At 43.2% G+C, this 13162-nt stretch overlaps 1 protein-coding gene across 2 annotated transcripts in view; it reads right to left on the bottom strand.

Annotated features, from left to right (window-relative positions):
• Positions 1-11945, bottom strand: part of LOC139554946 (A-type voltage-gated potassium channel KCND3-like) — a 154475-nt gene extending 142530 nt beyond the window's left edge. For both annotated transcript variants that reach the window (XM_071368258.1, XM_071368267.1), the window contains exons 1-2: positions 11579-11945; positions 9544-10691 (exon numbers count right to left, since the gene is read on the bottom strand). In XM_071368258.1, coding sequence (XP_071224359.1) covers positions 9544-10646 — 1103 coding nt within the window. In that variant the 5' untranslated portion in view covers positions 10647-10691; positions 11579-11945. The remainder of the gene's footprint in view (positions 1-9543; positions 10692-11578) is intronic.
• Between the last annotated feature and the right edge of the window lie 1217 nt (positions 11946-13162).

Raw genomic sequence — 13162 nt, 5'->3', positions numbered from 1 at the left:
ATTTCCACTCACTCATTACTTTTGATGAATCTTCATTCATTCCCTAGTTTTCTCATGGTGAAATAATAATCCAACACCCAACAATATCATATATTATTGTAAATTATTTAAGTATATGACTTGATAAATGTGCAGAGACAGCAGTCAATCAAACACATTCAACGTTCCAAAATGGTGGTAGTAGATGGCTTGTTCTGTGACATGCTGGTAAAGTTCTCAGAAAGACTGACAGTGAAAAGTGGGAGACTGATCGAGTCTTAGAGAAAGGAAGCCACATTGGCTTTCATCATAACTAACCATGAGGTTATTGGTTTTCTTTCCCCACCCCTGGCTAATGTCTGTCACGTTCACTCAGCTCAGTGGCACAGTGCCATGGGGATCAATGGTAAAAAAAAAAAGTCAAGTAACCTAATTTGCATTTTAAATTTGTTCATGAGCGACATAGAACACAGTCGGGGAGCCTGACAGATGCAGCAAGCCACTCGTCTCTGGTGGAAGAAGACACTCTTTAAAGACGTCCTCCAGTGATTTTGTAACTTTTCCTGCGATATCCCACGTATAAAGACAGTACATTTTATTAAAGGGTAATTATTTTTTATTGTTTTACAAAATCAGTTTTTTTTGTTAAATAAATCGGGTGATAAATGTTACCCATTTCAAGTAGCTCGACGCTTGTCACACATCGATACTTCACAGGAGAGCCATTTTAATGTTTAACAAAATATATATCCAAATATTTTTTGGGGCCTAGTTGGTTTAGCAACGGAAAAAGTGAGGAACCTTCCCGCTAGCCATGATTGGCTGAGATAATGGATGGGCTGGAAATGCTGAAAGATGAGTTCGGATTGGTCTGCCAGGTATCACGCTTCTGTATATGTATGTGTACAGTAGATAATCCTTGCTATCACAGATTTTTTAAAAGATATAACGTTAACCATTGAGATCTGCAAAAGTGTTGCTACTGCTCTCAACAACATTGCTGACAAGAATTTGGCAGGCACTATCAACAGAGATCAGTGGGAAAAAGTTGTGATGGACTACTTTCTGCACACGGTCAGTGTGAACCAGAGTGACTTGACACAACAACGGGCCAAAAAAGCTGTAGCTAGCTACAAACCAAACGGAAAAGACACTCTGCCGTGAAGCGTTCATTCATGTATACGGGTAAGAGTCTAGCTACATTTTCAGATATTATACGTTTCAAATTTTGTTACAAAGTTGTTTTCATTGCAAGTTCAAATGTACTAGCTAGCTAGTGAATGTTAGCTGGCTGGCGCGCTAGCTAATGTTACGTGTATGATCGGTGTAGTAATATTATTTGTATCTTAGAAAGCCAATTGCATGGCTAGTTATAGCCTAATGTTAGCTAGCTAGCTAACATTGAACCTAGTTGGTATGTTACCTGCAGATTCATACTCCAGCATTTCATACATAGTGGATAGTTACGACAATCCGCATGTACTGCAGCTATGGGTTGGGATTATGGTTAGCCTGATAGCTAGCTACATGCCTAAACAAAAGACTCCACTTCACAAGAGAATGATTACATGACCCATCAAGTTAGCCAGGTGTGTCTGGGGGTGATTATGGCCATCTATTGTATTTCATGAACATGTGTACATGTTTAAACAATAGTGACCCATCCACTTAGATAGATGTGGCTGCAGGGTGGTTATAACATTTCTTTCACATAATTGTTTTTTCTGGACACTTTCAAAGTCAGATTAGAATATACTGTTGGCCAAGGATGGTGTAGACAAGAAGAGCTCTCCAGTAGGAGTACCAAAACATTCAAGGGCCATTTTCTCAAAAGTGGGGTTACAAGTTGATCAACTTTCAAAGCAGAATTACTTTCCCATTGTTCCTCAACGGCAGTGTATGATCTAGCATTTTGTAGCTCTGAGTTGCTATTTTTATCCAAAGTTTAAAAAAAGAAAACAATTTCAAATGTTGCTACATAAGATCGAATCGAGGCGGTGGGTCACAAATGAGGTGAAAAGGAGACTGGAGTGAAAGATACACTTAGTGTTACTGAGACTTGTTTTGGAAAACACAGAGGTAAGAAAGTATGTTTGTGTGTGTTTGGCCTCTTTTAGACCCCTCCTTGGTTAGGGGCCTCACAATAACAATTCGGGGCCTCTGCGATGTTCACACAGCACATGCTGTAAGTGGTCCACTCTCTCTCTCTCTTTCAATCCCTTTACCTCTCTCTCTCTCTTTCTCTCTCTACCTTTACCTCTCTCTCGTCCTCTCTCTCTCTCTCTCTCTCTCTCTCTCTCTCTCTCTGGCATCCAGCACCATCCAGTCCAATCTTTAAATGTCTTAGAATGATGGTCCTAACACAGGAGAGAGGGCTAAATGTCTCTCTGAAGCAGCTTATATATAGCCAGTGATTAAGGCAGACGGGAACATGACCTACATGCATAACAACATTCCTCTCACTTCTGCTGCTCTGCCACAGAATACGTTGGTTCAGGACTTTACAACTGGGAGAATCAGATTAATTTTAACACTGGAGTCATACTACAGTTCACATCATCATTAATATAGAACTCAATTTTTGGGTTAATATTTTGGGGAGTCAATGACACAACCCAGTGAAGCTCTTGTGCCTGGCCTGGCTGAGCCTTGTAGTAGCTCAGGTAAAACGACTGCTCCCTACTACACTAGTGGGTCCATCAGCATATTGCATTTTTAAACAGATATCACACTGTTGATAGGCCTAAAATAGCCACCTTCCCCCCTAGGAACCACTTGGGGATGGGAGAGAGGGGATATAGAAATGGCTTCCTCCATCCCCATCAATCTTTTGGGTCCAGTCCCACTGCTGCTGCTGGCTGCCAAACGCTGGGTATCTATCTATCCAGCAGGTGAAGTAGCTGGGAGAGGCTCCTGTTGTGATTCAATGGAGATCCTTTTATCAGCCACCTGAGTTTAATTGAACAGTCCTGTTCCTCTGTAGCCACAGTGTGATTATCAGTTACCTGAGTTTAATTGAACAGTCCTGTTCCCCTGTGGCCAAGGTGTGATTATCAGCCACCTGAGTTTAATTGAACAGTCCTGTTCCTCTGTAGCCACAGTGTGATTATCAGTCACCTGAGTTTAATTGAACAGTCCTGTTCCCCTGTGGCCAAGGTGTGATTATCAGCCACCTGAGTTTAATTGAACAGTCCTGTTCCTCTGTAGCCACAGTGTGATTATCAGTCACCTGAGTTTAATTGAACAGTCCTGTTCCTCTGTGGCCAAGGTGTGATTATCAATCACCTGAGTTTAATTGAACAGTCCTGTTCCTCTGTAGCCACAGTGTGAATATCAATCACCTGAGTTTAATTGAACATTCCTGTTCCTCTGTAGCCACGGTGTGATTATCGGTCACCTGAGTTTAATTGAACAGTCCTGTTCCTCTGTAGCCAAGGTGTGATTATCAGTCACCTGAGTTTAATTGAACAGTCCTGTTCCTCTGTAGCCACAGTGTGATTATCAATCACCTGAGTTTAATTGAACAGTCCTGTTCCTCTGTAGCCACGGTGTGATTATCAGTCACCTGAGTTTAATTGAACAGTCCTGTTCCTCTGTAGCCACGGTGTGATTATCAGTCACCTGAGTTTAATTGAACAGTCCTGTTCCTCTGTAGCCACGGTGTGATTATCAGTCACCTGAGTTTAATTGAACAGTCCTGTTCCTCTGTAGCCACAGTGTGATTATCAGTCACCTGAGTTTAATTGAACAGTCCTGTTCCTCTGTAGCCACAGTGTGATTATCAGTCACCTGAGTTTAATTGAACAGTCCTGTTCCTCTGTAGCCACGGTGTGATTATCAGTCACCTGAGTTTAATTGAACAGCCCTGTTCCTCTGTAGCCACGGTGTGATTATCAGTCACCTGAGTTTAATTGAACAGTCCTGTTCCTCTGTAGCCACAGTGTGATTATCAGTCACCTGAGTTTAATTGAACAGCCCTGTTCCTCTGTAGCCACGGTGTGATTATCAGTCACCTGAGTTTAATTGAACAGTCCTGTTCCTCTGTAGCCACAGTGTGATAATCAGTCACCTGAGTTTAATTGAACAGTCCTGTTCCTCTGTGGCCAAGGTGTGATTCCCCCACCGCCAGCCCCCTGTACACCCAATTACCCAGGCTACACTTTCTGCTCTCTGACAGGAATGGAGGAGGGGGGCAGTCGGCCAAAGAGAGGAGACAGGTTCAAAAGTGGTTGCAAATAAAAGGGTTGCATAGATGTAGGTGGCTGACCACAGAAGTGACAGGTTTATTGCTGAATGTTGAGGGTCTGGGATGGAGGGGGGAGGGTCTGCCCTTGGAGGGGGTTAAGAGTGAGGAAGGTTAAAGAAGTATTCTAACTTCTTCACAGTCTAGGAAACTGAACAGAGTAAAATGGAGGGCCAGACTGAGAGAAGAGATTGAACAGTCTTGTAACAAATGAATCACCTAGGATTATAGGCAGTCTGGTTTGTAAATATGGTATTCACATAGTGAAGTAAATCCCCCACTACATCTTCCAATAATGGTGTCAGAGAGGTTATTAGTGACACATATACTGTACGTTTTTGAAGAGATGTTACAGCTACTATATTCTATGATAAAACACAATGCATTATTAACCAGACTGGGACCTTTCCTACTCAGTGATGTATGGTTCCGTTCACACCCTGTAGAACAGAGCCCTCATCTCTCTGTCTCTGTCTCTGTCTCTGTCTCTGTCTCTGTCTCTCTCTCTCTCTCTCTCTCTCTCTCTCTCTCTCTCTCTCTCTCTCTCTCTCTCTCTCTCTCTCTCTCTCTCTCTCTCTCTCTCTCTCTCTCTCTCTCTCTCTCTCTCTCTCTCTCTCTCTCTCTCTCTCTCTCTCTCTCTCTCTCTCTCTCTCGTACACACAAGTACACACCCAAATTGCTTCTTTAATAGACAATCGGGGCCATTCATTAATAGTGTCACACAGGTAAAGGTATTTCTGGTATTGATAATGGAGTTGGGATGGGGAGGAATATTTACCACACATATACTGCATAATCACAGCTGATGGTATGCCGATGAGGTTTAGTACTCCATTATACAGATTTTTAGGCCCTAATTTTAGCTTGCAAAGAGAATAACAGCATGCGTTCTCTGTATATGTATTTATATTGTAAGGTCCCATCCAACAAAACACCTACTAAAACATAAGGGAAATAAATAAAAAAAGATAACACTATCTCTATGTCCACAAAAGCCTTAATCTGAACACCTAAATGGGAAGATTTGCTGGTAAAATGTGTTTGGGGCAGAGACGTTTGCTTGGTTTGCACCCATAGTTCTTACATAAAGAGACAGATGGGAAATGGGTGACCTCATCACCTGAGCATATGCCCCTTCAGCAGGTGAGCAAAGTGACAGGCTTTAGAAACGCTGTGTCGGAAACAAGATGGCTGACTGACTACTGAGTTTCTGTTGTGATCCCATTCTGTAATAATGAGAAGCTTTATCCACACTTACAGTAAATTATAGAAGATTGGGGTTATTCATATTATTATATTATAGAACAAATTGATTTATTAGGCAGACATGTTGGAAATGCCAACCCAAATACCCATGTATTCCAGTTATTTAGCTTTTCAAGATTTTGATAAAAAGTTTAACCTTAACCCAAAGCTAAACTAAGCGCTAGAAATGAAGGACACTCTGTTATTAGAGTGTGAAATCTCAAGGTCAACAACCATGTCAATCCAAGTTGAAGCAGCAGGTGAGTTTGTAGAAAACTAAACAGAAACAAGCCTGAACTGGGTGTCTGTTATAACAAGATGTTCTGTGTTTCTGACACAGAAATCAACTGTACTAGTTGTTCAGGCTCTGGTCCCATCTTGATTTCTGTCTGGTAATATGGTCAAGTGCAGCAAAGAAAGACCTGGAAAATCTGCAGCTGGCTCAAAACAGAGCAGCACGCCTTGCCCTTAACCGCACATACAGAACTAACGTCAACAACATGCCAGTCTTTCCTGGTTGAGGGTTGGCAAGAGATGAACTGCTTCTCTTGTAGTTTTTATGAGAAATATTACTGTGATGAAAATTCCAGATTGTCTACATAATGAAATAACATTCAGCTCAGACACCCAGACATACCCAATACATACCCCATACATACCCCATACATACCCCAGACATACCCCATACATACCCCATTCATACCCCATACATACCCCATTCATACCCCATACATACCCCATACATACCCCATACATACCCCATTCATACCCCATACATACCCCAGACATACCCCAGACATACCCCAGACATACCCCATACATACCCCAGACATACCCCATACATACCCCATACATACCCCATACATACCCCAGACATACCCCAGACATACCCCAGACATACCCCATACATACCCCATACATACCCCATACATACCCCATACATACCCCATACATACCCCATACATACCCCAGACATACCCCATACATACCCCATACATACCCCAGACATACCCCAGACATACCCCAGACATACCCCATACATACCCCATTCATACCCCAGACATACCCCATACATACCCCATTCATACCCCATACATACCCCATACATACCCCATTCATACCCCATACATACCCCATACATACCCCAGACATACCCCAGACATACCCCATACATACCCCAGACATACCCCAGACATACCCCGTACATACCCCATACATACCCCATACATACCCCAGACATACCCCATACATACCACACAAGACATCCAAAACGAGTTCACGGCGTCACAGAGTGTTATACAGAGCCATGATCACATGGAACTCCCATCTCCAACTACTCAAATAAACAGCAAAATTACCTTTAAAAAAACCTCATGGAATGGCGGACAAACACACACACACAAACACGCATACACAGACACACTCTAACACACATTGTTTTTGTTGTTGTATTGCTTGTATATCGATGTATTTCAAATGTGTGTGACTGTCATTGTCTATCAGTGTTTCAGTGTTTTATTACTTGTCATGTTTTGTTTTGTTTTGTCCCCAGGAAGAGTAGCGGCTGCTTCTGCAAAATAAATGTCTCTACTGGCACTATTTTCTGGAGAGACTTCCTAGCTGACCAGTGAAGAATCAGAACAGCACCAGTCTACCAGTAAGACATTAGAGGTCATTGTCAATGACTAACACAATGTGGAGATGGACAGAGCCCAATGACTAACAAAATGTGGAGATGGACAGAGCCCAATGACTAACACGATGTGGAGATGGACAGAGCCCAATGACTAACACAATGTGGAGATGGACAGAGCCCAATGACTAACACAATGTGGAGATGGACAGAGCCCAATGACTAACACAATGTGGAGGTGGACAGAGCACAATGACTAACACGATGTGGAGATGGACAGAGCCCAATGACTAACACAATGTGGAGATGGACAGAGCCCAATGACTAACACAATGTGGAGATGGACAGAGCCCAATGACTAACACAATGTGGAGATGGACAGAGCCCAATGACTAACATGATGTGGAGATGGACAGAGCCCAATGACTAACATGATGTGGAGATGGACAGAGCCCAATGACTAACACAATGTGGAGATGGACAGAGCCCAATGACTAACACAATGTGGAGTTGGACAGAGCCCAATGACTAACACGATGTGGAGATGGACAGAGCCCAATGACTAACAAAATGTGGAGATGGACAGAGCCCAATGACTAACACAATGTGGAGATGGACAGAGCACAATGACTAACACAATGTGGAGATGGACAGAGCCCAATGACTAACAAAATGTGGAGATGGACAGAGCCCAATGACTAACACGATGTGGAGATGGACAGAGCCCAATGACTAACACAATGTGGAGATGGACAGAGCCCAATGACTAACATGATGTGGAGATGGACAGAGCCCAATGACTAACATGATGTGGAGATGGGCAGAGCCCAATGACTAACATGATGTGGAGATGGACAGAGCCCAATGACTAACACGATGTGGAGATGGACAGAGCCCAATGACTAACAAAATGTGGAGATGGACAGAGCCCAATGACTAACATGATGTGGAGATGGACAGAGCACAATGACTAACGCAATGTGGAGATGGACAGAGCCCAATGACTAACATGATGTGGAGATGGACAGAGCCCAATGACTAACACGATGTGGAGATGGACAGAGCCCAATGACTAACACAATGTGGAGATGGACAGAGCCCAATGACTAACATGATGTGGAGATGGACAGAGCCCAATGACTAACATGATGTGGAGATGGGCAGAGCCCAATGACTAACATGATGTGGAGATGGACAGAGCCCAATGACTAACAAAATGTGGAGATGGACAGAGCCCAATGACTAACACAATGTGGAGATGGACAGAGCACAATGACTAACACAATGTGGAGATGGACAGAGCCCAATGACTAACATGATGTGGAGATGGACAGAGCCCAATGACTAACACGATGTGGAGATGGACAGAGCCCAATGACTAACACAATGTGGAGATGGACAGAGCCCAATGACTAACATGATGTGGAGATGGACAGAGCCCAATGACTAACATGATGTGGAGATGGGCAGAGCCCAATGACTAACATGATGTGGAGATGGGCAGAGCCCAATGACTAACATGATGTGGAGATGGACAGAGCCCAATGACTAACACGATGTGGAGATGGACAGAGCCCAATGAGAAGTCGGCAGAAAGAGACAAAGTATAGAAAGAGGAAAATAGAAATCTTCATAAGTACCTATACACACGCACGCACGCACGCACGCACGCACGCACGCACGCACGCACGCACACGCACGCACGCACACACACACACACGCACGCACGCACACACACACACACACACACACACTGTCCCAGCAGCTACTTTATGTCTGTATTCAGCCAGCCTGCAGTGAGGTAAACACTTTATGTCATGAGTGTTTATACTGGTAGGCCTGGTACAGTAGGTGAATGTAGTGGTGGTACCCATCCATCAATCACACTGGCAGCAGCCTCATACCTCATTCACCCACTAGTCTATTGAAGACGTTTCATGCTTCAACTTCAAATTTAGCACAGTGCTGTTGGCTTTTATCCATATTCCATAACAGCAGAACACATACATACGGACACCCATTACAAAAATACATCAAAACAATAGCCTGAGGTATTACATTTTTTGTAAAACACAGGCAAGCATTTTAGCATCAGGTCAAATCTAGTAATCAAACGTTTAAGGTGCGTTAATTATAGTTGTATAACTAATTAAAGCACTTTTGGAACATAGTTGTTGTTTGGATTCAACTTTGGAGGATTTACTTTTTTACTTTTTAGGATGCCAAGTAAGGTTTTTGGAGAGCTCCTGATTTGAAGATATTATTTGGGCACCATCTTAAATTCTCTTGGGGGCATTATTCCAATGGAGAAGACACACATTTTATGGACCACACGAGTGGAGGGAGAGAGAACTAAAACTGTGGAGAGAAAGAGAGGGAGAGAGAAGCGAGAGATAGGGATGAGAAAGAGTAAGAAAGAGAGATAGACAGAAGGAGGACATACCCCAACGTGGTCATTGTGACAATGGTGTACCAGAAGGAGGCTGGGATGCTGGTGAACTTGGTCGACGACGACCCCTTCTCTGCGTAAAACATGACGGTGGCGAAGATGATGATGGCCATGGTGAGGGAGAAGAGGAGGAAGCCCAGCTCGGAGGCGCAGCTCTTCAGCGTGTACCCCAGGATCCTGAGGCCCTGCGAGTGGCGGGAGAACTTGAAGATGCGGAACACACGGAACACACGGAGCGTGACGAAGGCTCCGCTCACATCCTCGTTGTCTGTCATCACCAGGCCAATGTAGTAGGGAAAGATGGCCACCACGTCGATGATGCTCATCACGCTGCGCATGAATTGATAGCGGCTGGGCGCGGCAAACAGTCTCATGAGGTACTCTATGGTGAAGATGAGGACGCAGGCCGTGTCCATGCAGAAGAAGGCTACGGTGTAGCGCTCGCCACATGGCATGTCCTTCTGGGAAGGCGTGGCACCGCACGGAACAGTCTCTATCACGTTGGTGAGGACTGAGATAGCAATGAAGAAGCCGGTGACGTAGTAGAACACCAGGGCCATGGTGGAGGTGTGAGGGTTCTCAAAGGCCCTCCACATGGTCTCTCTGTATGTCATGTTGGGCAGCTTGCAGTCCTTGTTGTCATCCTGGTCGTCCTGGAGACGTTCAGCATTCTCCCGCTTACGATCTTTGTACTCTTCATAGCAGCAGTCACCGATGATCTCCGGGATGATGCCGAAGAAGGTTAGCTCTTCGTCATAGGCTGAGATGCACTCATAGCGTGGATAGTGCAACTTGCCCGTCCGATAGAAGTTGAGAATGCTACGGAAGGAGTCTGGGTCCCGGTCGAAAAAATACTCTTTGGTCTCCTCATCGTAAAAAAACTGTTTCTCTGAGCTGCCCAGCAGGGTGTCTGGGTAGCGGTCCAGTGTGGTCCTCCAGGTCTGGAAGCGTCGTCCACTCACATTCAGGATGATCAGCTCATCATGTCTCTTTCTGTGGTCTCTAGGAGCGATAGGCATGGGGCAGTTGGCCACAGGCATCCAGCCAATAGCTGCTGCCCGGGCGAAGGGAAGCCATGCAGCCACTCCTGCCGCCATGGCAACTCACTCTGGTTTCCCGCTTGCCTTAAAATGACCTGTCATCTTGAGCAGAGAAACAGACAACACAAAATCAGTAACTCCTGAATAAAGCATTTCCACAATAAGGTGGTTGCATGGTAGGGGGTTTGCACTATAAGCTACTATAGCAAATCATAGTATTCAAGTATTTTCATCATAAACCAAAGAGACTAATACGTTCTAAAGAACTCAAACAAATATTTGATGATAGGTTACATCGCTGATGCTAGTCTTCTATGTTCTCATGACTGTTGGAGTCACAACCCTGACTCTGTTTTTCATCCCAACAGTAGCCCCACCACTTGGTGTGGTGTTATAAAAGGAAATGTATCCACTCTGGAATTCATAGATGGAGATGGATGCAAGGACTATAATGACAATCCCTCTGCCAGAACACCAACACCACAAGAGCTCTAAGCAGGCGGTCAAATTCCCTGTCATTTCCAGAGCTCACTGAACAGAAGGTTTAAGAAAGAGAGGATAATGCGAAGCCTCTTTAGGAAGCTCTGTTAAACATCTATGAAAAATAGAAGTGGTCTCTCCAGAATAGAGAGAGACCTGTTGAATCAGAAGTGCCATATCGCTAGGTCTGTATCAGATTTAAGGATAATGTTAATGTGAAGAAAAATGATGTCAAATGATAGAAAATCAAGTTTACCTCTGCCTATTTCTGGCTCTTCTTTTTTTTAAAGAAAAAATCTCGAAAGGAGTGTATACTCTGACGTTAGTCGAATACATTTCAGTATTTTGATGCATAAGTAAAATAGTATTGCTGCTTTAACATTCTGATTATGATGATCAACTCCACATGTTAGGCTACTTGTAGAAAAGAGGAAAAAACAGACCAGCACATTAGAAACAAAATTAGACAACTCATCAGGTGCATCTTCCAAGCTTTCTTTATCACTTACCTCCAAACAAGGAAAGATCCAAACAATTTCAATGCGCGATCCTCCAGCAAAATAACTCCTCTGGGGAAAAGCTACAGAAATTGAAAGGCGCATTGACAAAGGACCTCTGTGCGAATGGGCGAAACAAGCATAGAGGAACACGAGATGGGGATATCGATGCGTTGAACGATCGTAAACGTGTTGATGAAATTCACTAAAACCTTAAAGTCTGTTCTTTAAACCACACCTGCATCTTGATGCACCTGCGGTTTGGACAGACAGCACAGATTCACCACCTTCAGGATGATATTCACACCTACCTCATGACTGTGATGATGACTAGAAAAGTGGGTGATGGACATGAGTCAGACTCCGTAATCTCTCTCTCTCTCGCTCTCTCTTACTCTATCGTGCGCATAGGCTCCTCTCTCACACAATTTTACGGTGCTAAATCAGTCCACTCGACCGACTAAATGGACGGATGTGTCAACAACACTTTCTTTCTTATTTAGTTTTTATAGTTAATTTGAGAAAATACAAACATTTTGATTCTGCACACTTTTAATGAGGCAGTTGGTGTTACTGGAAAATGTCCTCAATTCAATTACGCGCAGCGCAGTGAGGGAAGTTGCCTTCTAGACAAATTGTATGACATGACAGGATGCTATAACTAGAACACTTGATAGCAGCCAGCATCTCCATGATCAGGAAAGTCTTGCAGCGTCTGTGCTTTATAACATTTTCTTTATTACATGGTTATATATCTCAATTAATTGTCGTCTCATCTTTTAAGATCCCTTATCAAATCGCATATTCACTCAATAATGAAAATATTTAATAGCCACTATAATTGACACTTATTACCATGTAATTTCGAAGTAAATACAGTACCTTGTTAATTATTTTACAATGTGAATATGTAAATGATGGATGGTACATATCACAATGTTTAAGTAAACTTTTTTTAAATTTATCATATCACTATATGATAAAATGAAATAAAAGGTTGGATTTGAGATAATTAAAAATGTCGACCTCGACTTTCCTCATTACTAGCATACCCATCGTTATTACCCAAGAGAGGCAGTAAGCATTGATTGGACTGAAGAAAGTATGTGTTCTATCATTGAGCCAACGCTATGTATCATCAAATTCCCTTGTTGCACTGTGCAGTGCAGACATACTATTCAGTAAGAGCGCTCAGCCTACACAACTCACAGAGTATTTACTTTGCCTCAAGTTCATTGTTGATTAATAGTAGCCTTCACCTTTGGATCAATTTTCTTTCCCCGAGTAGCAATTTTTATCCATACCCAAAAAGGCCCTCCAGAAGAACATTCTTTCACTAATTAGTAATTATCATTAGAATTGGGATGTATTCTAAAAGGGTACTAAATTGCTCTGGAGGCCTTGAAGTAGTGAAATAACCCTCAGATTTAAAACATACTATCAAGGCCGGCTCCAGGCATAAGCGATATAAGCGGTCGCTTAGGGCCCCAGAAAGGAACTCAGTTGGGGTCTCAACTTACTGTTGAGAGTTAGAATTGTAGAATAAACAAGGTGCAAGTTCGAAATTTGTTTGTGCATCAACAATTTTTCTCTTGT

Source organism: Salvelinus alpinus, chromosome 2, assembly GCF_045679555.1.
Source record: "Salvelinus alpinus chromosome 2, SLU_Salpinus.1, whole genome shotgun sequence".
Classification (NCBI taxonomy): domain Eukaryota; kingdom Metazoa; phylum Chordata; class Actinopteri; order Salmoniformes; family Salmonidae; genus Salvelinus; species Salvelinus alpinus.
Note: the sequence above shows the minus strand (reverse complement) of the source record. Positions and strands in the feature narration are given on the sequence as shown.